At 48.7% G+C, this 25656-nt stretch overlaps 2 protein-coding genes across 6 annotated transcripts in view; one reads left to right on the top strand and one right to left on the bottom strand.

Moving 5' to 3' along the window:
- Positions 1-19080, top strand: part of TTC23 (tetratricopeptide repeat domain 23) — a 127864-nt gene extending 108784 nt beyond the window's left edge. For 3 of the 5 annotated variants that reach the window (XM_075557896.1, XM_075557895.1, XM_075557894.1), the window contains 2 exons: positions 13026-13108; positions 13935-19080. In XM_075557896.1, coding sequence (XP_075414011.1) covers positions 13026-13108; positions 13935-14049 — 198 coding nt within the window. In that variant the 3' untranslated portion in view covers positions 14050-19080. Of the gene's footprint in view, positions 1-5032; positions 5214-13025; positions 13109-13934 lie in introns of those variants that run through there. The other 2 variants (XR_012786089.1, XM_075557897.1) reach the window with 2 other exon arrangements.
- SYNM (synemin) overlaps positions 16355-25656 on the bottom strand; it is a 35562-nt gene continuing 26260 nt past the window's right edge. Inside the window, exons 4-5 of the mRNA XM_075557893.1 lie at positions 20454-22888; positions 16355-19544 (exon numbers count right to left, since the gene is read on the bottom strand). Coding sequence (XP_075414008.1) covers positions 19194-19544; positions 20454-22888 — 2786 coding nt within the window. The 3' untranslated portion in view covers positions 16355-19193. The remainder of the gene's footprint in view (positions 19545-20453; positions 22889-25656) is intronic.

The following is a 25656-nucleotide window of genomic DNA, read 5'->3' as shown; positions in this document are numbered from 1 at the left end:
GTGGTTTTCCCAGGCCCAGAAAACGGGGGATTTAAGAAGCAAATCAGACAGCAGAGTTGAGTTGCTGACTAGAAAAAAAAACAAACGTAGAAGTTTCCAGAGCACAAGTGCACATATGTTTGAAGCACAGTGACATGGTTTGGTTCTAGAAAGTGCCAGCATTTTCATCCAGGTAAAAAGAAAGACTGAAAAAGGATTCCTGAAACCTGTTCCATCGGTCAGTCACACAACGAATGAACCCTGGCCTGGTTACGCAGATTGTGGAGGGAGCCTGCCGAGTACAAATGGACCTAAAGCTTGGAGGTTCAAGCCCACGCAGTAGCTCTGCAGGCCTCTCCCGGCCTGCTTATATGCTTTTGTAAAGGTAGCAGATAGGAACACTCTGTAGACCGAGTTCTACTCGGTCAAATACCGGGCCTCCAATGAGCTGGGCCATCGTGATGGCAGCCAACAGTACAGCAACAGTTAGGTTGTGAAGTGGGGCTTGGGTCCCAGCCGTCACCTGGTCTGTTCATTGGCATTCCAATCAGGGATCAGTTCATTGTCTGGCTGCTTTAAAGCGGTGAACTTTACACATTTTTCATAAAAGAGTAATGTCACTTTATGCGAACTCTTTCTTCAAGAAATCCAAAGCCACTGTAACAAATATATATTTTTAATCATTTTATTGGGGCCTTGTACAACTCTTATCACAATCCATCCATCCATTGTGTCTAGCACATTTGTACATTTGTTGCTCTCATCATTCTCGCTGTGTAGCAAATGAGACAATTGTTGACAATTGTTATTTAATTGTACGTCAAGAGTTGAGAGCAGACCTTTAGGTCTTTGCTGTGTTCTAGTCCTTTCTCCAGTTGTCGATGGCCTCGCCTTAGACATGACTCGTGTCTTATAAAGCCACCTGGGCCCACTTAGCTTTACTTTGATCTTGGCGTATTTGAGCCATAAGCGGAGATTGCACAGAGCCATGTTAACCTGCACTAGCTTACGCTTAATTCTCATTTTTCCTTGACCCCAACATTCTTTTCTTAACTGTTAGTGGACTACAGTAGTCGCCTCAAATCCAATTTCCCCTCCTTTTTATTACCTTACAATTCACATATGTCACAATTCAACAGTTCGATCCTATTAAGAAGAGTTGTGACATTATCACCACAGTCAATTTTAGAATATTCTCTTCCCTCTGATATTATTGTTGGAGGGATGTATTTAAAGAGCTTTCAAGAACCTATTTATTGCAGATGTTGGTATATTGGTATGAGGGTGGAACTGAGAGTTAGCGAGCTGGGATCATCCAATTTTACCTTTTTGTGGGGGAATGGTGGAGGCCCCTCCTTCCCCCACCCCATTTACCTGCTACAAGCCAGGTGTGAGTGAGAATTATTGGGCCCCTGTCCCCAGCTGCCCTGGCATCCCAAGCTGTAGGGAGGAAGAGCCCCTAACTTCAGCAGCCCAGGCACAGGACCCTGTGCATTTGATGTCCCTCAGAAAGCACAGCTGCATGGTGCAGGCAGACTGCCCAGGTACAAGGCAATGCGGGCTATGGACAAGCTCCTGGAATATCCCAGCTCTTCCAGAACCTTACTGAGCGAGCAGTACCTTAAAGGCACAAACAAACCAGTTGCCATGAAGTCGAATGGGACACGATCCCAGGCCTTTCTTCTGAGGCACCCTAAGGGTTGGTTTAAATGGCTCCTCTTTCAATGAACAGTGGAGCTGCACCACCCAAGACCTGCAAGAATGCCTTAGAGCCGTGATTCCCAAGCTTCCCAATGCCCGATCCTTTAACACAGCTCCGTGTGTGTGTGTGTGTGTGTGTGTGTGTGTGTGAGAGAGAGAGAGAGAGAGAGAGAGAGAGAGAGAGAGAGAGAGAGAGAGAGAGAGAGAGAGAGAGGCTATGCCCCCTTAAACACGTCCCAGTCCTTCTGCCCAGGACTGCCCCCCACCCCCCGACCCCCTCCCACTGCCCTGCTCCCTGCTGTCTCCTGGCAGACTCCTTGTCCTGCAGGTCTCCCTCCAAGGTCAGCTCCTCAGAAAGGGCTCGGTGACTCAGGCAGTGCCTTCCGCCATCCCGCTTTGTTCTTTCTCATAACCACATGCTGTTTTTCCTGCAGAGAACTTAGCGCACATGGTTATACTCTGCTCATTGATGTTTTCATGGCCATCCCTACTACCCTGAACACGGCCTGAGGGCACCCCCCGCCCCACATCCTCCCTTCCTCATGCCCCAGCCCCCGCTGAGGACTGGGTGGATGTGAGGGCTCTATGTGTGCTGTGGACAGACTCCACAAAGCCAAGCACAGCCCTTAATGGTCACTGTGGAAAACACTTGCTGATGAATTGTGTTTGGTTCATTCTTTCAGTTCTACAAAGTAGCCATTGAAGTCACCGTCCCTGACTTCCCTGCAATGATCACTAAAGTAGACACAAGCAACACTCACTGCCGATGAGTACATTCTGACTCATACCCACTGTGTGAGTCTGGGTTGGCCAGAGAAGGAAATTCATAGACACTCATATATGTATAAGAAAGAGCATTATATACAAGAGCAATTGACTATTGAGAAAATGTTCCAGCCCAGTCCAGATCAAGTCCATAAGTCCAATATTAGCCCATATGTCTGATAGCAATCTATAAATTCCTCTTCAGATTCACGAAACACATCACATACAATGATGCAGAATGCAGAAAGATCATAGGCCAGTGGGTGGGAAATTTGTGGATCCAGTGGTGGTGTAAGCATCTCAGCGCTGGCGTGGGTCTCCACGTGGCTCCTTCAGCTCCAGGGCTCTAGCGTAGCTCCACGTGTCTTGTCTCCAGGAATCTGAAGCAGAGAGTGTGTGTGTCCCACCTGCAGCAAGCTATTTATCTCTGGAGCACCTCCAAGTGAGGTCATCAAGCAGCAACCTGATTGATGGGTTAACCTCCACCCTTTCACTCTTAATAATCTCGAGTTGGCACCAGATTATGTAGCTATGGCAGCGACCCTACTGGACATTGTAGAACTGCCCCTTTGGGTTTCCGAGACTTTAAATCTTCACAGAATAGTTAGTTTCATCTTTCTGCCTGGGAGAAGCTAGGAGTTCAAGCCACCATCCTTGTGGAGAATCATTCAGTGCATGTCCCACATTCAGTGCATGTCCCACACTGCCACCAGGGCTTTTGGAGATACCTGTTGAAAATACTTTCATAAGGTTGTTTACATATTTACAACAGTTCATGTGTCTGTGTTTTATTGTTTCTAAAGGATTCATTTTTTCCTCCTTTAATATTAGCCTTGAGAATTGATGTGAAAACAGAGAATAATTCATAGGTTTCTGGGTAATTTCTCCATGGAAGAAATAAACTACCACCAGGTAAAAATATGTGTAAAGAATATCAGTGAGTTCACATCCTCAGAGTTAGCAAAATTCAAAAGTTTTGCTTTCTCTGGCTCCATTTGTCATCTCACAGAAAGAGAAAATGTAAGCAATAGCATAACAAACCCAGCACCACAGCTCATGCTAGGAATGAAAAGCAAAGAAAAAAGCAAACATGTCTTCCCGAGTTTTATTTTATTTTTTATCATTTTATTAGGGGCTCATACAACTCTTATCACAATCCATACATATACATACATCAGTTGTGTAAAGCACATCTGTACATTCATTGCCCTCATCATTCTCAATACATTTGCCTTCCACTTAAGTCCCTGGCATCAGTTCCTCATTCCCCCCCTCCCTCCCCAGTCCCCCCTCCCTCATAAAGCCTTGATAATTTTTAAATGATTATTTTGTCATGACCTGCCCTGTCCATCATGTTTAAGCTGGTCGTCTTGGCATCTGGAGCACAGCTGTGGTCCTTGCTGCAGTGACCAGGGACTACTAATACCAGGATTGTTCCTTACCCTCCCAGGGTCTGAGCCTCCCTGACGGAAGCTCTCAGACTGTGCCCGGACTTCAAGGACAGGCCTGAGCGATGGAGCTGGGGGCCGACATCCTGGCCCCCTTGTGCAGGGGGTGGTTGTAAAACTGGCCCTGAATAATGACTGCAACAACGAGCTCCAATGTAACACCGACTGTGAGCACAGCACAGGGGCAGGCAGCCTTCTGTTCTGTTGTGCACAGCGTCACCGTGAGCTTGAACGGGCTTGGTGGTACCTAACAACAACTGCACCTTTTTAGAGAATCCAAACAAAATACATCTATTTGCCTTCTGTGCGTGTGGGAATTCAACTCTGTGGGGCTTTTAAAGCCACCATATCCCGAGTCCAGGAGCTCCGGTGGTGGTTAAAAGGCTGGGCTGGTGACATACATGCCAGTGGTTTAACCCCATTAGCCACTCCATAAAGAAGACAGCCTGGGAAACTCGATGGGGCAGCACCATGAGAGCACCGGGTCAGAACAAACTCCATGGCAGCGGGCTTACCGCGACAGCTCACCTTCCCCCACAGCTGCCACCCACGCACACTCTGTCCACTGGCTAGCGTGCCACCTCAAAGGCAGACCACTGGTAAGAGGACAGCAAGCTAGGGCCCCTCGAGCTCCCTGGTATCTTGCCTTCACAACTCAAAGTCATATCAAAGGTGAGTTGTTAACACCTGCATCAAACACTTCAGGTGCTTTCCTAATCGACCTGTATATTGTTTGGCTGCAAGCTGAGCCACAGATTCAGCTCCAGATCTGGAGGGCGGCTAAGGCCCACAGTGTCCCGAGTTCCACCATTCCCTGTGCAGCCAGTAAGGTGGGGAGACAGACAGACAGAGAGACAGAGAACTGAGCACTCTTTCTGCTCCTGAACTTGATGGTATTGTAATTTGAAGAGTTCTGACGTTGCTTTCACAGCCCACCTCCCTTCCTGGTCTCAGTCTCTGATGAATCCTGAAACCCTGGGGTCCAAAGCACGGCTTACCTTCTGTTCCTTTTCAACTTTATCGTGAATGGGGTGCAGGATTACAGAGCAGGTGATCAGTTTTAGGTACATCAGTTCATATGCTTTGGGTTCATTGAAATCCCCTCAATGCAACATCATCTTCCTCCTTGTGTTTCCTAGCTCCTCTCCTCCATTTCTTCTGACCCTTCTGGACTTTGCCCTTGGGCAAATGCAGCCCTCACAGGCCTGGACCTCACTGCTGTGACTCCCCACACACTTGGTTGACTGCAAGTGGAGCCGTGGGATTCGATCCCAGACCTGAAGGGTGACCAAGGGACTTCCACGACTCACCATGCACCCAGTAAGCCTGGTCTCTTTGATGACCGACTGCCGCCTTTGGCTCCCGTCTATCCAAGACCTCCGTGATGCATTTCAGAGCAGCCTGAGCCATATTGTAAGACTGCAGATAGGAACTTCCTCAGTAGATCTGTTGTTCAGTAATTAGTCATGTGTTCACTCAGCAAATACTACATCTACTTATATCCTTGGAATGCAAAGGTGAGCAAGGAAATGTGGCTGTCTAGAATCAATTCCAACTTTGCCCTCTGACCTCCTGGAGATGTCTCCCCTGGAGGTACAGACAGGGGACTCGAGTTCACCGTGTTGTTGTAAGAGCTAATAGACACTTAAACGACTTCTTTGGGAGAAAGATCTAAGGTTACAGCCTCGGAAACCCTGTGGTAGGAGTCCTCTGTGCTACAGGGTCACCATGAGTCAGAACCGACGCCTGGACAGCATGGTCTGGTATTGAATTACTTCAGGGGAAATTCTTGGTTTAAGGTTTAAAGATTATCCCAGGGCAATAACTCCAAGGGTCTATCTACCTCCACGGCTCCAGAAACTCCCATTTCTCCATTGTAGCCCGTGTGATCAGGATTATTTTGTGGAATTTTGTATATCGAAGTATTTCCAGTCGTAGTAGCCCGGCACCATCCAATTCTGGTCTCGTGGCAAAGAAGGCAGTTTTTGATGCAAGTGATTAGCGACACATTTCCGGTATCCTCCAATTCCTTACTCTTTTTCCTTGTGTATTCCAGGTGACTAGAGATCAACTCTGACTTGCATAGCCACTGGTTTTAAGCTTTTAAGACCCCACGGCAACAAACTAGGCAGTAGAATAGAAACACTAAGCATGTCAGTAGGCCAGCTAGCTAAGATGTCCCATGACCCTAAATCTCCAAACCAAGGAACCGAGTTCCATGAAGTGTTTGGCCGTGCACAGGAGCCTCTGTGTGGCTATGCTTTTTTAATTCATTCTTATAAATACAAAGGCAGTAAAGAAAAGTACTGCTTTCAAAATTATAGATTCATTTATTAAACAAGAATATCAAAATGTGAAGCTATTGTTACTCAAAACATTGTCTATCTAGGCTCACATACTTCTGATGGCAGTGTTTCCATCTCTTTTACCCTTTCCAAAAGAATCCTGCACTCTTCGACTTACACTACACCAAAACAGTATTTTGAGGCAGCATGGCGGGATTCGAACTGTGTTCCTTTGAAATGTTCTTTTGAGTTTGGGGGACAAAAATCAGTCTGAAAGGACAAGATCAGGGCTGTAGAGCAAGGGTAAGGTGTCCCCATGAAATTCTTGCAGGGCATCCCTGTTCCTTTCAGAGAATGATCCAGGTGAATTGTCATGGTGGAGAAAAATTCACCAGAGCAAATTTCCTGCCCTTTCCCTCACCAATGCAGTTCCCCATTTTCTTAAAACTGCTTTCTATTAAGCCCCTGTGAAAATCCTGAGTCATTTGAAAAGAAATCTATCAAAATTACCCCTTTGAACTCCCAAAACACTATTGCTGTAGCCATCTGCCATAGCTGGCCTCCATGCCCTGAATTTAACTCACCTCGGAGACCCCATAGGAAGCTAATGTTTTGATTGGACTTTTAAAAAGCACCCAAATGAAGTGAAGACAGGGCACTGCTGCGAGAATGGTCTGCAGCCACCCCTAATCGCAGAGGCATTTTAAAGCATGCTTTATTGGGGATACGTCAGTGTACGTATGAGCTGTCATCCGGGTGGCAATACTTCTTTACTTACGCATGTACAAATATATTACTTTTGATTTTATATGTGCACAATTTATTTATAGCAATTATAACCCTGCGCACCCGTACCCTGATCAGCGTGATCTACCCATCACTTCCTGCCCCTGGTGTCTGCTAATAAACTTTTATATCTGTACATTTTCCTTTTCTTAGATAAGTGATTTCATACACTAGTTGTCCTTTGTCATTGGTTTCACGCAGCATAATGTCTTCCAGTTTCAGCTGTGCTGAGGCATGTATCAAGACTTCATTTAATCTGCCATTCTTCTGTTGGTTGATTATTTCCACCTTTTAGCTAATGTAAATAGTGCTTCCGTGAAATTGCTGGGAAAGTCTCTTTTTGAGCCTCTGCTTGCAGTCTTGCAGGCGTACCCCTGGGAGAGGAACTCCTGGCTCACGTGGTAGTAGTCTGTCTAGGAATTTGAGTAGCGTCTGCACCTCTCCTGTTCTTCAGAATGGCTGTACAGTTTCCGCATTCCCACCAGTAAGGAGTGTGGGTCTAATTTCCCTACATCCTCATCAGCAGTCATTCGTTTATTTATTAAATCTTAGCCATCCTAGGGGGTATGTAGTGATGTTCAGCTCTCTGATGAATAACAATGCGGGTCGCATTTTCATGTATTTGGTGGCTATTTGATTTTCCACCTCTGTGAAATACGTATTCAAGTCATTTGTCCATTTTATAACTGGTTTATCTCTTATTCTGTTGTGGAAGTTTTGTATTTTGGATAGCAGATTCTTGTTGGATAGAGCTAAAAGTGGCAGAACATTTAATAATTCAGTTTGTGCTTTCTGGATATTTAAAGGTATAACTGTAAAATATTTTCTAGTGAATATATATATATATATATATATATATATATATATATATATATATATATATACTCTCTTACCAATTATTTCAGTTAAGGATGAACAGCATTTATGCTTTGCTGCGTCACACGCTTCCCAGGCCACTGTCGCCGTGAAATAGGAAAGCACTTCTGCTGTCTCCCAGCTTGCAGCAGCTTTGGCTGTGATTTTCACGACAGCTGGGATTTTAGGTGAAGCCCTTTCATGACGATGCTGTGTTGGCCGCTGCCAAGTTAGCCCCTGCCACATCGCAACCCCCTGCACTCCGGGCTCACACCACTGTGAGACACAAGGCTGTACTCGATTTTCAGTGGATTGCCTGGACTTTCTTCCTCGTCTGTTTTCATCTGGATGCCTGTCAGGGGAAGCCAGCCCCTAACACATCATTACGGGTCCCGTAGGCGCAATTGTGCAGCGATAATAAATAAAGATCATAGTAAAGTTACAGAGAGCATGAGAGATATAAGAGAAGTATTGAAATAAATGGGAGTCAGACACAATCCATGGTAGCATGCTCACCTCTGCCCCGCTTGATGGTCCACGTGGAGGGAGAGAGAGAGATGTAATGCTAGCCCAGGCTTTTATATTCTCTGGGGACGTGCAAGCCCCCTAATTACAGGTGAGGACATACGTCACTGGAAGGGGCTGTCCTATGGATAATACAGTAATGAGAGGGGGGTGGTCTAGGGACATACACGCAATAGGAAGGGGAGGGATTGGGGTATACATGTGACAAGATGGGCAGATCCTAGGTTTAGGAAGGTGGCTTAACTTTGACCTATTCCCTAGATCTCCATAGGAACCATTGTCAGTAGGGTGTAAACCCCACCTACTGGAACCAAATAGATGGCTGCAGGCGTCCATTGTCTTTCACAGCAGGGAGTGGGGCCCACTGCAGTCTGGCAACTGGGAGGATGGCTGTGAGCCTCCCCCCACAGACGCCCCACTGCAATGTGCTGAGCATCCTGGCAGCATGTGAGCCTCCACCGACTGATGGACTGTGCCATCCATGAGGTGCACTGGTTGAAAGTGGAACTAGGTCTTTCACTCGCAAGAAAAGAATTCAACAAATCACCCGCCGCCACTGCCCCCTTAACAGAACATCTGTTAAGCCAGGACGAGGGATGAAGCTCACCTCTCTGGCCTCTGTTATTGAAGAGTGGAGCTCTGGGAAACCTTGGGGTTCTTTATTGTTCCCCTAACAACATGCTCCCAGAAATAGGATCAGCACATGACATAGTACAGCCATGAGGACGTATATAAACATACCCATAAAAATGCCTTGGCGTTGGTTTCGGGGATTCATGAATAGTAGCTGGTGGGATCTCTTTCCCCCGGGTAGGAGGAGCACGGGAGAAGGAGAGTAGAAGCAAAGGGGTCAGATAAAAATCGCTCGGGAGTTGCAGATTTCTGAGGACCTGTGAAAGACAGACCTGGCTGAGAGCTCAGCCTGTCTCAAGCGAGCAGTAAACGTCAGTAAGTTCCAACCCCACAATGAATGTAGCTGGAACTCAGAGAGCTGAGTGCTGGAGGAGCTCCCGCAGGTGCCGTGGTGTCTACACCCCATCCTGAGCCTTTCTCCTCCAAGCAACGCGATGTCACCTTCTTCTTCACATAGTCCAGCGTCTGAGATGGCCTGCTCGGCAGCCAGGTGAGAGGACACAACGCCGGTGCACACCTTTCCCGATTTCATCAGGATGTTGTCTCTTGATCCGGTTGTGGGATTTTTGTTATCTTTACCTTAAGTTGTTAATCATACTGAAGACTGCAGTTTTTGACTTCTGTCTGTAGGTGCTTCAGTCCTCCTCACTTTCAGCCAACAAGGTGTATCCACTGCATATCTCAGCTTGTGAACAAACCTTCCTCCAGGCCTGTGTTCCTCTTTCTATATTTCCTAACATCCCCAGGCCAGGGTAACTGTCTGTGATTAAAGCAACTCAAAAGCTATGCAATGGATAACATCGAAGAATAGGTCAGGCCAAGGCCCAGTGCAGATTTCAAAGGGCTGGACCTGTGTGATGTAGTGACTGAGAGGGCTGGCTTTGCAGAGTTAAAATAACAGAAAACGCTCACTCCTTCTGGGTGTCTACTGTAGAATTCAACTAAGAAATTCTAAGTGACCATTTTCCATTCCCTAAAAATATCCTGCCATATTCTTGTCTGTTATATTTTTGTGCCTCCAAAAGGCAGCCATGCTCAGATTTCAAGATTAAGACCACAGTAACCATTCAGGCAGTTTTGATATTTCCCACGGCTTAGAAAGGCAAAGCATCTCTGCTGTGTGCGGGCTGGTGTTCAGAGAAACCTGAAAATAGTTGACAGGCTAAAATGAAGAAACAGGCTCAGTACTGTGTCCTAAACCCCTCACACTTACTTTTTTTTTTAACTTAAGCTACTGTTTGAAAGTCCAAAAAACCAACAATTGAATCATTAAAATGTTATGAAATGTTTCAGACATGTGGAAGAGTATTAAGAATTCAGCCATCACCTGTTCAATTTAAAATGTTCCCCATACAGTTGAAGTCTCCCATGTCCCCCTACCCAACCCATCCCCAGAAAATGTCTATCCTGAGGTTGACAGAATCGTTCCCATTCTTTATCATTCGTTTCTGTGCTTGTTTTTCATGTTGTAAAACTTCATGTCGGAGCCCCTTTCTTATGCGTGGTCCGGCTTCCACGTGCATATGAGGTGATTGAAGTTCAAGGGCACCTGTGCCCTTAAGTGACACCCTTCCTCTTCAGCACAATGTTTCTGTGAGCAGTGGTTGTGGATTCAATTAAAATGAAACCCTTGACAACTTAGCCTCTTCTCTGTTTATTGCAATACTGTACATGGGTCCAGTTGTGAGGATTTGGGGTTTGCTTGATGTTGACTTGCAACCCGTGTTGACTGCTGCAGGGTTTGATCTTTATCTACAGTGTTTCAAGTTCTCCTCGCTTCCAGTTAGCAAGGTCGCGCCATCTGCCTATCTCAGGTGATTAGTAAGTCTTCCTCCAATCCTGATGTTGAGCGCTTCTTCACTCAGTCCAGTTTCTCAGGTTATTTGCTCCGTGTGCAGTGCAGAGTGAATGGAAGGATGCATACCTGAAGCACACCTTCACCGATTTTAAACTCTGCAAACGACTATGGTCCATGTACAGGTTCTGTAGGGATATGGTGAAATCTTCTAGAATTTCCATTCTTCTCAACATTATCTGTAATTTGTTGTGATCCACAAAGCTGAATGGCTTGCATAGCCAATGAAACAGAAGTATACATCGTCCAGGACGCTGGTGCTTTGAGCCAAGATCCATCTGACTTCAGCAATAATATCCCTGTTCCACGTCCTCTTCTGAGTCTGAATTAAATCTCTGGTTTTCAGGGCTAACCCCTCAGAGTGGATGGCTTATTCCTTCTTCCTAGGCTGCTCTTAGTCTAGGGGCCCCACTGAAACCTGCCCACCACCGGTAACCCTGCTGGTATTTGATGTAGCAATGGCATAGCCGCCTGCCTCACATCGATGCACATTCCATCACAGTATGACAAACTGACGGAAAGGTGGGGACATCGCCCCGTGGGGACTCTTTGTATTCTGGATACTAAACATTTCTCTATGTGCTTTGAAAACCTGTCACGGTCCATGGTGTGTCCTTGGACTTTGCATGTGATGAATTTTGATGCACAGATGTTGTGAGAATTTATATGGCTGAACTGTGTCAGTCATCTCCTTCCTTGGTGGGTCTAGAACTTGTCTAACAAATACTCATGCCTCTCTACTGCCAAGTTATAAAGATATTCTCCAATAATCTCAACAGTCCCAAGTTTTGCATTTCACACTTAGTCCTTTCCAGTCTTTGCGTTTGGTATGGGATGAGGATTGGTTATTTCCCATTTGCAAAACCAGTGGTCTCAGAAACCCTTATTGAGTAGACCACTGCTTCCTCCCGGTCCTTGTCAGACCACATCTGCCATGTACCAAGAATTGGGGTCTCTGTTAATCCATCGGTCTATGTGTTTGCCCCTATAACTCACTGCCCTCAGCCGAGTGTTAGAGAGAACCCCAGAAGACAGGTTGCAACTGTCCCTGTGAGTTTTCGAGATTGTAACTCTTTACAGGAGTAGAAAGTCTCATCTTTCTCCTGCGGAGCAGCTAGTGGTTTTAAACTGCTGACCTTAGCACTCAGACTCACGACACCACCTGGGCTTTCATAGAAATCATTGACCGGCGGGGGGGAGGGGGGCTGGGGAGGAAGGGGGAAATGGGGAACCCATCACAAGGTTGGATATACAGCCTGCCCCCCAAGGGGACGAATAATAGAAATGTCAGTGAAGGGAAACCACGGACAGCACAACACACGAAACAACAGCAATAAGATATAACTGATCAGGGTTTCACAAGGGTGGGAAGGTAAGGGAGGGAGGGGTAAAAAGAGGAGCTGATACCAAGGGCTCAAGTAGAGAGAAATTATTTTGGAAATGTTGATGGCAATATATGTACAAGTGTGCTTAATACTATTGAATGATGGATTGTCATAAGATCTGTAAGAGCCCCCCCCCAATAAAATGATTAAACAAAAATCATTGAACTCTAGTATAACATGCTGAAGAGATTGTTGTTCCTCAAGACTCTTGTGCCCACTTTAGGCGCCATTGTATCCACTTTCCTCGAGTTTGCTCTAGGGCTGACCTAAGCAAGCGCACAGCAAGGCAATAAACAGACGGGGAGAACAACAAGCCAAAGTTAGCCCCAGACAATCCATAAACAGAATAGTCATCTATAAATAACTAAGAAACAATCTTTATAAAAGAATCTTTATAAAATAAATAAATATATAAATAAAAACATTTATCTGCAAAACCCAAAAACTATTTTAAGAAAATAACTTTTCTGTGCTCTAGCAAAGGACATTTAAAAATAGGAACTGGAGAATAACTTTGAGTCCGTGTCAACGTCTTTGCCTTTAACTACTTGCTAACACGGTTTGGCGTGCAGGTGTGACTGGGAGTCCTCGGGCGGGTGTCAGAACTGTGCTCATGTTCCAGGGATCCCGAGCGCTCCAGAGGAGCGCTCCTGTGATTGCCCCTATGGAAACTTCCTGACTCGCTGGCCCCACCGCAGGACGGGTCTATGAATGAAGTATTATCCTCTCCTTCAAGGGCAGTCTTGTCTTCCTGCAGAATTCTCTCAGTGACATTTTCATAGCCTCATAATGACCATTTGTCCCGCAGTGCCTTCAGATTCAGACTCTCTTATACGGAGCGCAGGACAAGAAGACCTTGGCTACCCAGCAGGCCCTGGAAGGCCTGTCCAAGTGAGTTGGCTTTTCCTCAGAATGTTCCCCTGAAGAGGTCATTCCTCTGCTCTTCATGATGTCAGATGGAAGTGGTTCTAAAGGCTCTGAGGTGGCCCATGGAAAGTTTCACTGGCAGGCTTCATCGTTCATAAGCTATGCAAGGTCAGTTCCTTGGAAAACCAAGCTATGGAACAGAGTCTCGGCCCCGATTTCTAAGAAGCAGAAAAATGGCACAAGGCCATGCTGGGTTCTGTGTTCCCACAGGAGAAGGCACTACCACACGCGTGGCTTAAGGAGCTCTCCTGCTCGGCCTGCCATAGAGATGCCCCTGGGTCACAAGACCCTGGTCACTCAGGAAACGAAACGTACCGCCCCCGAGTACACTCTGACTCACGGGAGAGAAGAGAGCTGCCCTCTGGGCTCCTCGGGCTGTCACTGTCAGCGGAGACTCACTCTTCATCTCTCTCCCATGGGTGCTGGTGGATCTGAAAGGCTGTCCGTGGGGTCAGGAACCTAATGCCTCGTCCACAGCACCCAGGGACGAGGAGCTGAAGAGGCCTCCAACCCAACCTCATCGACCCATTTTGCTCGTGTTCCGCTCACTGCACTGGCTAAAGATTGCCTCGTCTTAGCAAAATTGGTCACAAGGAAGTAGAAACCAGGAGGGGAAAAAATGTTTATTTTTTTGTGGCACGATTCTCTTTTGATTTCCATACCCTGCCGGGGCTCCTTAATTAAATGTAGCTCAGTAGCGAGGCAAGCGCAGGCTGTGGAGGGGGTTGTGCGTGTCTGAGGGTCTTCACTCACCACCCCCACCCTTACCCCCACCTCTGCTTGCTTGCAGGGCCTTGGAAGTTGCTGGGAAGCCCAGGCATGCTCAGAAAGCCCTGCCAGCATTCTGCCCCACCCGACCGCAGTATCCTGTGCCTCGAAAGGCAAAGGCCAACACCGCAGACTGAGACCGGCCCCCACCCCGACGAAAGCTGTCATCGGACCTGGCCACTTACATCTCTCTCCAGCAGCCAGGGTGCGGATTCTCCAGGACCCAGCATCCAACAGTGGCGTCCCTGACCTCCAGGACACATTTGGACCGACTGCAGCCCTTCAGGGGTTCTGGCGCTTCTACAAAGCACTTCCTTTTTACCACCTGAGTAGTTCTTCTTGCCTAGAAAAGTTTCACCCATCCACGTTGCCAAAAGACTCCCTTCCAAGCTCAAAACTCTGGGTGCACTGTGCAGGGACGCAGGAGCATAGACTTGGCACCTGGTTGCCCGTCTAGCACCTTGCTCAGGTCTGTCTGTAGATTTGGGAGCAACAAAGGTCAGAGTAAAACCCTTTTCACCCCATAAAGAGAATAGAGACTGAGAAGGGAACGGTAATAAAAGGGAGTCTGAAGTTCATGGTGTCCTGTGTTTAGGAAGGTGTGTTTCAAATGAAGTCGACCTTGGAGTTCCTCCATCCCCTTCATGTCTCCAGCCCCTTATCAGATTTACTGAGCACCTGATTTGTACAAGGCACCAGCAGTCAGCAAGGCAGAGTCTTGTCCCCGCAGAGCTTACGATTGAGGTGGTGCGAGAGGCTCAACATATCACAGTAACAAGGACAGACAAGGCTGGACTGGGAGGCAGCGTCAGGGAAGTGTAAAGCAAACGGACGGGGTGCTGCCAACACTGAGGTTGCTGGGCAGGAGGGTGGTGGCAGCAACTTTGTGATCTTCCTGTGGCCTCTGTCCTCCAAGCAGGGAGAAGCTGGTGGCTGTCACTCGGAGCATCTTTGTGAGCTGGCTCAGCCTGGGCCTTGCTGCCCTGAGCTCCTATCAGTGTTCCCGGCTCAGCATGTACGTGGGTGCACCTCAGTAGCCACAGTGATCTCAGGCTCCAGTGGGAAGGCTGCCTTCACAGGCGAAGGGAAACCAGTGCAGGGTCAGGTGGATGGAGCACCCATGGGTGGTTGGGGGTAGCTCAGGCGGGTTCCAAGAACCAACCCCCCACCCCACTCTGGTTGCACAGGGATAGATGGCAGCAGCCTCTCGGCACCAGAGAAACCCAAGACCCTCCAGTCCTACCTGTGCAGGATGCCACCCTGAGAGATGGTGAGGACGATGCACCAAAGGGCTGGAACAGAGCAGGACCGGGAATGGCTGCACCCAGACCTCGCTCGCTCTGTGACTTGGATTCTGTCTGTGAGTGTGCTCGGGCCCACAGGAAGCCCTGCCCAGCCTGGGAGCCCAGCAGCTGCAGATCCCACCTGCGCACCCTCGAGGCTGAGTAGCCTGCCCCCCAATAGCTGGGTCAAAGCACCTATGGGGTTGCTGCCCAGGCAACGTCAGGAACGCTGCCGGCCAGCATTTTAAGTGCCAGCGCTGTGAGGCCGGCTAAGGAGTCACTGCGTCCTTCCTGTGCATCCCAATTTGCCTTCAGTTTCTGCTCGCAGCCAGCACTTAATCTGCTTCTCTTACCCTTTCCTGTGAAGCTCGGGAGCCCAGGATTATTGTGTGTTTCATTATTTGGTTTACCATTTTTATGGTAGCGTCCAGGCAGCGATTTTAAAGACTATTCGCTCCATAGGAACAAACGGAGAGTCCCGAAGGCACAGTCGAAGCGGTCGACTGTGAACGGAGCAGTTGGCAGTTGAAACCCACCAGGGACCCCGGAGACAGAGCTCTTGCAATCTGCTTCCCTATTGCAGACAGAAGGCTCCATGGGGCAGGTCAACTGTCACACGGGCCACTAGGAGTCTGACCACCGACACACAGCAGCCACCAGCAGCGAGGCTACAGAAAGGTTACGCAGTTACAAATAGGTAAGGATTGCTACCTGTTCCTTGGCTTCAGCCCACCTTGCTTTTCGAGGCCTCCAGGATGGCCTGAACACCTCCTTTGCACCACTGGGTAACCACGCCCCCCTCCCAGAGTGCCGCGCCTCGTCTTGGGGGACACCTCCTTCCTGGGCAAGCAAGAGAGCAGATCACCCTGTTCACATTGACCTCCTAGGCTGACCTTACTACATACTGTCCAGCCTGCACTTGAATCCCAGCCAGTAAGTTTATGCTGCCTCCCCTGCCTGCTAGAACACACGAGCCATTATCAAGCTCTGATTCCGGTGGGGAATTAAAAACTAAGCGGGGTCTTAGATGGCTCTCCTGTGATTCCGTGTTTCTATGCACACATAATGTAAGCGATGATTTACTCAGAGTTTAAAAAGACACCACAGCAGTCTACCGGAAAAGATTCATTCTCTTTAGAAAAACTGCAGACTCTTTTTTTCTTGCTTAGGCTTTTATTTTTACACATTCTTGTGACATTTATCTTCTAAAGGAATAAGAGGCTAGCAAAACCAGCTTTTTGATTCTGTGAATATACGCTTTAAACAAACAATTCCATAGGCAGTTGGAAGTAAGGAAACGTATTCGCTCAATGCCATCATGTCTAAACAACAATAAACAGAAAACAACAGTCTGCACCCCCAGCCCCTCCAACCACAGCACGGGTTCCGGCCATCTCCTGTTCCTGGTTTCAAATCACAGAGCGGTGGGTGGCCTGGCATCACGCCGAGGGTGCACACCGCTCCGGAATTATCCCGACTCCAATCCCCGACAGCCGGATTGCATATGGTTAGCCCACCTTTGAAAACAGCTGTGTCAGAAACATGCTTCTGGCAGGATGCTTCTTCAAGACGTGCCCGCAGCCTCAGAAAGCAAAACCGAGGTCTGGCTTTACCTTCCAAAGTGGAAGTGGGTCAGGAAAATAACCACTTGCTTGCGCTAGCATCCATGTGCAAGGTCGTGAGCTAGGGCGGTTAGATCCAACTAAGCTGCTTGGACTCACCAATCAGATCCTGATCGTCTCTTTTGCCATCAAAACATGAGGCTGTCACCTTGATCAAACCCCATAAAAATACCCATTTCAAGGAAGACAAGGTTGGGACGTCTTTGGCTACATTAGAAATGAGAACTCTCTGGGGAGTAGTAAATCAACACCCATTTATACTAATCAGGATTTCATTTTTTTAAATGCGCAATTGAAATAAACTTTCGATACTTTGGTTCACAGGTGTTTTTGTTAACTGTAAAAATATTTGTGACAAAACATTGACCAAGTTTGACGTGAACAATCAAAGGGCATAGATTACACTCACTGAGTCACACAACCACCATGATGCTGCTCCTTTCCCAAAGAATTCCACCAGAGCTTTTCAAGAAATCACCGTAGCGGCATCCTTCCTCCCCCTCGGCACTGGGAAAACACACACTGCGGCACCGTCCCTAGGCGTGCAGGAGGCGCAGTGTGGCTGGCGCCTCCCTCGGGTTTCCTAGGCCAGAAGACCGACAGATGCGACCACCCACAGCCGCTTCGCCATCACCTACTGCGGATGGCATTGCCCTCGTCCCTCGCCATGCCTTAACACGTGTCCTGACCGCATTCTGTGCCAGCAAGTAAGTGCAGGTGGCCCGATTTGGGCTGAAATAATGTTTTGTTACTAGAGATGCTACCGTTAAGTGACTCCAAGACTTTTAAAAACAGATTCTTTAGGAACACTTTTGTGCAGGAGTAAACTAGTCTAATACTGTTGTCTCACACACTGTGGCTTCTATCTGCGGGTTCAGGCCCTGTGGCCCCTGAGAACTCGGCCTCTGTCATCCTCTGGGGCACTCCTGGGTGCTTCGGGGCAGGGCTGGGGGAGAGGCAGCAACTGGCTTCCCCAAGGTATCTTGATCTATGGAGTATTTCTTTCCCTGGAAAAACACCCCGACTGCTATTATTTCTGTTGAAAGTGCAAACAAAATTCCATGAGGTCTGTTCGTTGTTGTGGTTTTTAAGCATTCCCTCTCCGAGCTCAGAGAGACCGCCATTCCGTAGCCGGAGGGCTGCGCGCGGCTTCTCGGGAAGGGGCCCAAGCACCTGTGTGCTTCTGCCTTCACTGCACACACACCATCCTGCAAGTGCAGCTGCAGTGTGAGCGTCGCATCCTCTTGACGCCGACCTCCCACCAGTGAAAGGAAATGCTAAGGGGCTAAGGGTCATGGAGTCAGGGAAAGCGCAAGCCTAATCTTACAGGGGCTGGCTGTTGCAGGACTGAGCTAGACCCACAGACTGTTCACACTGCGTGCTCCTGAGGCTCGTGCTGCAGGGAGGAAACGCTGCTGTAAGCAACTCACCACGATGGTTTCAGCAATACCTGGGTCTGGCGTCATGTTCTGTATACCTGCGCACACAACACCAGCTCGGTGGGTTTTTACTGGGCTACAGCTGTCCTCCCCACAAAGAAAGAACTCTACGGTCCCGCACATGCAGTCCATTCAAACACTTGACGTTATTTTACCTCTGTGTCAAATAATGTTTTCCCTAAAGTGCTTAGCAGCCTTTTAAAAATAAATAAGCAGGCCTGATTATTTCCTAGGATTTCTACTTGAAAAAGAATTTGAAAAGAGAAAATTGCACTTAGGTTTTCCCTCAAGCTGTCAGCTTACTATTTTGTATGAGCACATGCCAATAAAGGTTATATATGTTCATCTGGTTGTGGTTTAAATGAGAGTCCCACAGGTGGCGGGAAAGGGCAGATTCAAAGCCCAGGCCCCGGTCGCCGTGTCGGAGAAAGGCGACTTTCGTACAGACTGCATGGCCCGGGAGAGCCTGTGGGCAGTTCTGCTCTGCCCTGGGGAGCCACTGCCACTTGGAACCAACTTGCCAGCTCTGGGTTTGGTTTCGTTCCAGTGCCGGCACCCTACCTTTAGGTAATCATAATTTCAAAAAGACGTGGTGCCTTCCTGTGACCAAAGTTGGTCAAAACTGTAAAAAGTAGAAATTGTCTCCAGACGTGGAGAGAAAAACTGCAGAAAAAGGATTTTTTTTTTCAAGAGCAAAAAGATAAAAAGTATTATGGAAAAGTCCCCAACTCAAATGTAGAACTTGAATTCTTCTTAAGGCCAGAATCGCTCTGAATAGTCTTTTCATAGTAACTATAAAGTCAATTGATCATTGCCTCTTTGAACTTAACAAGGGGGGAAGGCGGCTTCATAAAGTGAGCCCCCTCTTAAATTAAGTACGGGCCTTTGTATGTTGGTATGCTATCAAATAAGATACCCAAAGCCACGTGCTTGCCACTCAGAACCATTGATCGTCCCCTCCCTCCCCCTCCTCACTGTCGAGATAGAGCAGAGCAACCTTTTTTTCATCGGAAACCACTGACCGCTGGTCGACCATCCTCTGTAGCTGCACTGTCTTATTAAATGCAGCCTGCTCCCTGCCCTTGGGCTCTCGGGCCTGGTTTCTGTCCCCACCCCAGGTCTGAGAGCTCCCACCGTCTGCCTGGTCTTCCCTACTGCCAGCGTCTCTCCAGGCACCGTGGTCAGCCACGTTGGGCGCTGCCACCTCTTTCGCTGCAGGGAAGCTGCTCGTGGACTCTTGTGTCCAACGGGTGGAGCGGGCCGTCGCCACGATGGGACTCACATCCATCTGAAAAGTAAAGAAGTTTCTTTGGGCCCCAGGGAAACACGGTGGGGTAACCTGCCGCTGTCTGCTAACGCATCTAGCTCAGGAGAACCCACGGAACCAGCCACTGCAAATATTCTGAAGACAGCCTCATGGGAAACTGCCAGTCCCCTGGTTTCCGTTTCGGTGGGACCTAGTCTAGCTGCTGCTGTCCCAGGTCCCAGCTGCCTTGGGTGAACCTCCAGCCCCACCCTCTTGAGCAGATTCAGGAGTGGCCCTTTGGCAGTTCTTTTCTGCCAACCAAGAATTGCTTTTCCTGAGGTGTAACTGCAAGTGGCTTGGGTTATGTCTGCCGAGCCCCCTCTGAGCAATGCTTTGTGAGTCATTGAACACCGCAGGCCCCCGGGGGTGGAAGGGGGGAGTCCTTGGCAAACTCTCTGGTCAGTGGTGTGATGCATCTGAGGACCAGTTATGGCTATGCCCGGTGGATGTGCTGTGGGCAGTGTGCTCAGAACTTCCTCTGACCCCAGCTCCATTTCCCCTACAAGGGGGCTGGGAACTGGATCGGCAACCTGGGCCCTTCTTAAGGGTATGTTTTGAGGTGCCTTATACAAGTCTGGGTACCTGGAGACTCGTTGAAAATCATCATCAACCTTCTCTGCCCCCAGGAATAGGGCCCTGGAAAATGATTTCCCTTTTAGCAGGAAACTGTTTGGAGCCAAACGTGACCTGCCTCCCTGATTGGTCAGTGTCGGCAAAACAAGTGGTCTGGTTAGGCCCTGCTGTAGGCCATTCCTCCTGAAGAGCAGGCCCACAGCCTGGGAGGTAGGCTTCCGGGGACACTTGGCTCAGGTTAGGGCCCAGCTTAAGGTGATTCACAGACCACCTGGCTCCTGCTACATGCTCTGCCTGATTCAGGTTATCTCTACTTACCTCAACCACTGCTGTGGTGAGTCCTTCAGATGAAACTTGCGCAGTCCTCCAAATCTCAGTGGGGATTACCTGTACGTGCCTTACAGACTGGCTGACGTCCTCCAGGACCTGTGACTGGGCAAGGGCCCTGGGGCTGCTGACTTCCAACGTGGCCGATACAGGGCCCTGGAAGGTGGTCTGCTGTGTGCTAGAAGAGGCCTGGCTGGCCTCAGCCCCCTCGCCAGAGGGGCTATACAGTTCCCTGGTGGCCCAGCGCTTGAAGCCCATGCCGGTGGCTGGGGCCTCTGCTCCATCTGCCTTGCTGGGGCTTCCAGGCTCTTGGTTCTGCCTCTTGGTCAAACTTTCTCGGACCACTGACTCCACAGCTCTCTCTATTTCATTGGCTTCGTATCTGCCCAGCTCACCCAGGTCTAACTGATCGGCATCGACAGTCTGTGAGAGGTTGACTTCAGCAACCAAGGTCATGGAGCCGCCCCCACTGGTCTGGACCTTCTGTACATCCACAGACACGCTCCCAGGCTGGCCCGCACCCTCACGGGTGAGGGCGGACAGCTCTTCTCGCATTCGCTCTGGGAGGCTCTCCTCCAGCTGCCCTATAACCTCCTCCAGTTGGTGCTTGGGCTCCTTGGAGAAGACCCCCTGAATGGATGTGTGAAATTCGCGTGGTATCTTAATCTCCTTCTCAATGACTGTGGACTCAGCATGCAGCTGGTCACTCTGAGTGTATCCTCTCCAATGGGAAGACTGGGGGCCGCCCTCCAGAGAAGGAGCGGCAGCAGCATCCGCAGCCTGCACGACCTCCTCCTCCAGTGCCTCGTCCATCTTCCCCCTCCTCCTCCGAGTCCCCTGCAAGATTTCATCTTGCCACGAGTACTTGATGGTGGATTCTTCTTCAATGTGGATCTGCCCGTACACCGGACCTTCCTCTCTGTCGTGGCCCCCCACGTGGTCATCTGGGGTCGACACAAAGTAATTCTGCTCTCCCTCCCAGTCACCTGCCTCCATCACTTCTTCAACCCGAGTTCTGTTCAGAGGGGACTGCTTGGTCTTTTCCCCCAGGCTGACTGAGAAGGAGCTCTCTGTCTCGCCGTACTCTTCCCTCTCAACGAGCCCCTTAGCTTCTGGAGACACGTCGTCAGCCTCCTCCACTTCAAACAGCGTGGAGAACTCCTCTGCTTTCTCTCCTCCTACAAAGCTCAGGGGCTCTTCGATGATCTCCACGTTGACGACCTTCGCCTTGCCCTCTCGCCCTTTCAGGCCAAGATTGATGATATCGCCTATCATCCGCTCCGTGGATTTTCCTTTCAGCTCCACTTCCTTCACATTCTTACTTAAAAGGTTGCCTAGGCCGGCTTCGTCGGCAACATCGACGTCCTCTGTCAGTTTGGACTCCACAATGATCTCCGTCTTGGTTTTCCTGTCCCCACTGAGCTCTTTCCTTCCCATGTAGGTGACTTTTGTGTCAGGGAAAGAACTGGCAGGTGCCTCTGTATCTTGAGGCTGCGTTAACTGCTCAAGGATACTGGAGACAATATTTTCTGCGATGGCTGTGGTCCTGGAATCACCGGTCAGAGAGCTGGGGGCATCACCCGTGTCCAACCTGAACCTCATCTCTCTGGTTTCCACCTCTCTTCCTGTCCCACCACCAACATCCTTCTTGACAGGCGTCTGGAAGCCTATTGGGGACACCTTTGGGACGCTGCCCTGGGAGGCTTCTACACTGATTGGTATCGCTCGTTCTTGAACATCTCTCGCTCTCTGTGATTTCTCCCTTTTAGTCGGTTCCCTTATTTGCCGACTCTCCGTCTTCCTTGCTTCCTTATCCAACTTGGTCAGCTCTTCCCACCGTAAATTTCTTTCCTCGGAAGCCTTCTCTTTAGAATCAAACACTTTCTCTTCGTGCTTTGTTCTGATCGTTTCCGGCATGTGTTTTCCTTGCTCTCTAGTGGTTTCCGCTTCTGTTTTCTTCCCTGAAGTGACGATCCTCTTGCTTGACCACGTCCTCTCAGAAACGCCCACTGCCTTGTCGTCTTGGGGAGACGTGGGGGTGATGGTGGCCCTCCTGTCTTTGTCACTGGTCATGTCACTTGCACCTTCCGTCTTCGGTCTTTCAGGGAGTGTTTTCACTTGGGTTTCAGTTTTTCTTAAAAGACCATAGGTTGGAGGAAAAACGCTGAAACCGGTTTGACCGCTGGCCGTTTCCTTTTCTTGCCTGGTGGTAGCCACAGATGACTGCCAGGAGCCCAGGAGGTCTCCCTGGGCAGCACTTCCAAATCCCATGCTTCTCTGAGACCCCAGGCTCCTTGACAGGTCAGAGTACGGCCGTGGGCTGTGATTTACTCTCATGGGAGGTGCCTTCTGTCTAGGAAGCAGATTTCTTTCATTTTCCTTATGGAATACTGAGTTGATGAGCTGATAGGAGGAGTGTCTGAATTCTGCAAGAATTGAACAAACTGTTGTTTACTGATAGTCATCGTCATTCTTTTTCATCTTAAAAGCATCAAACTCAAAAACTCACTGCCAGAGTGGATGCTGACTCATAGGGGAGATGTGCCTGGTGGGGAGCAGAAAGCACCCTCTTTCCCCCTCAGAGCACGGGGGGTTACGACTGCTGACCCTTAGCAGCCCAGTGTGCAACCCATGAGGCCACCAGGCTGCCCCTTAAAAGCGTCACAACAGATAAGTCATGTCCTGTCGTGGTACCGGTTAAAGAAAGGTCATTATAGACTCGCATTGTAGATGCCCGGGCTACTTCTGGTAGTTTACAAAACCCTGATCCGAGACTATCTTGTACTACAGATCTCTCAGCCTAACACTTTTTCTCCAGTTACTTACCTTAAAATATTCACCCACTTTAGCACAACACCAAAGGCAGAGAGGCCAGGGTACCAGGTTTGTGGCTAAAATTTCCCAATCCTATGATATTTTGGAGTCATTCATGTCCACTTTTCCTTTATTTTGCTTATTTCAGGGAAGAGCTTTGTAATTACAAAGTGTACAAGTGAATTACTCCACACCAGATCACACCGGCACTCTCCTTTTGATACGCTTCTATTTTTCACTGATTTCTATGTTGGGACAACAACTCTTGAGGAATTAAACTTTTTTTTTTTTAAGCTTCAGGATTTCTTTAGTTCTAGACTTGACTGCTTTGTTATTTGAAAAAGGAGCCCATGCAGGAAACAGACCCACCACCAGCTCTGCTGTCTGGTTTAGTTTTACAGTATGGAGTTGTGAGGCAGAATGCAGGACTCTCTGCTCTGTCCACAACTCCTCCAGCGTAACCTGCGCTTCAGAATGGCAGCCTGCAGTTAGCACGTGGCCCCAAGAGTGCCCCCGTGTCCCCTGGCTCAGCTGGGGTGCAGCCTTCTCCTCTGTGGTCTCCCAAGGCGGCCTATGCCAACAGGCCGCTTTGAGGTAGATCCCAGGACACCTGAGAGAGACCAGGCCAGAACATTTCCCAAAGATTCCTCCTTTCAATGTAACCTCTACCAAGGCGAAGTCTCAGAGGATGAATGCGCATGAACCAGTCCAGGAGCCGAGTGGTCTGGAATGAAAGCCAGGGAGACAAGATCACAGGCTAGTTTGGGTCTTGCCATCTGGTGGGTATTCAGCCAACATTATTTTATGCCCAATTACAGAGTAAACCTAAATGTACTAATAAATAGTTGTGAATTCATGGTCTAGAAAAACGTATGCATTCGCTTATTCAACACAGTTACTGTGGCCCCTAATATTATATGGGACAAAGAACTATTTAGAAGCTCCAAGTCTAACAAAACAGCTCATCACCAGTCATCTTTATCCTGAAGCTTACTTTCTGTTGGCACAGGATGCAACTGCACAAACAAGTTCAGTTCAAGAATACGAAGTCTGTGCCCGTCCGAGACTCCCTGGTGGGTAACACGCTTGGGCACTAACGCGACAGTGGAGGGCTGAGTCTATCCAGAGCACCTGGGAAGAAAGGCCTGGCGATCTCTTCTGGCACCCCGGGGTCACTGGGGGTTGGAATCGACCGGACAGACACAGGTGGGTTTGTTGGTTGACTTAAAAATATCAGTCATAAGGTCCTGGTTCAGAACTCCTTTTTCTTGATAGAAACTCTCTCTAGGCTACACGGTGGATTTTTGGACTTAAATATCCACCAGTCAAACAGACAAAACCTCGGTGGCTTTGTTGGTACCGGTTGCTATGGCATCAGCGCTCCTATGGACAGCGAATGGTGCATGGTCCTACGGCAGATCACTGCGACGCCTCAGGACCTCGGAGAGCTCTGGAAACCATACAACCGAGGGAGTGCGTGCTGATCTCATGTATGTCACGTTACTCCATGCCAGACAGACGGACTGACAGTGGCGGTTGTTAGGTGTCCTCAAGTTGGTTGCGACCTAAAACACAACACCACTGGCCCTGTGCCACCCTCCCGAAGGTCGTCACGTCCGAGCCCACCCAACCTGTGGACGGGCTTCGTCTTCTGCACTGACCTCCTTCCTGTCCAGGCACAGCTCTCTCCCGATTACATGCCCAAAGTACCGAAGACGAAGTCTCCCTAGCCTCCCTTCTAAGGCGCATTCTGGCTGTCCTTCTTCCAAGACAGACTTGGTATTCATCAGTACCGCAATTCCCACACATCAATTCTTTTAGTGGCCACTAAGCTAGAGAGCTCCGCTATTTTCACATTCACTCTTAATATCAGAAAGGAGGTTCTCTGGATGCTGTCGAAGATAATGTTGTTTCACCCACAGATGACGAGAACTCAGTGACCTGTCCAATCCCTGAAATGCCTATAAGAGATTCAAGTGTGACATTTAAGAAGTAAAGGTAGAAAATATTATGAAAGAAAAACAATTAATCCTCCATGAATAATTGCCTCCTATGCCATGGGACTTGTAGATCTGCATGGTGCCGGGCTCCAAACACTACATGGTTTGATCAAATACTCTAGAGAATTCTGATCAAAAGGAGGACAATTTTGGAACAGAATTTCACATATGCAATGGAATCCAGACTGTCTAGAACCATTCGGGTTGCATGACCTCTGAAACTATTGTCCGCAGATAGTACTTAAATCTTAAACTTCAACTCCAAACTATCCCTTCTGAAGCTTTCTTTGAACCAAGCAATAGTTGTTCTTCATTAGTAAAGTCTGCGTTGAGGAGCGGGCTTTTTCAAAACAAGAATCTATGTGGGATCGCATTGGCAA

This window comes from Tenrec ecaudatus, chromosome 9 (genome assembly GCF_050624435.1).
Source record: "Tenrec ecaudatus isolate mTenEca1 chromosome 9, mTenEca1.hap1, whole genome shotgun sequence".
Classification (NCBI taxonomy): Eukaryota; Metazoa; Chordata; class Mammalia; order Afrosoricida; family Tenrecidae; genus Tenrec; species Tenrec ecaudatus.
This window is presented reverse-complemented; position numbering and strand designations above follow the sequence as displayed.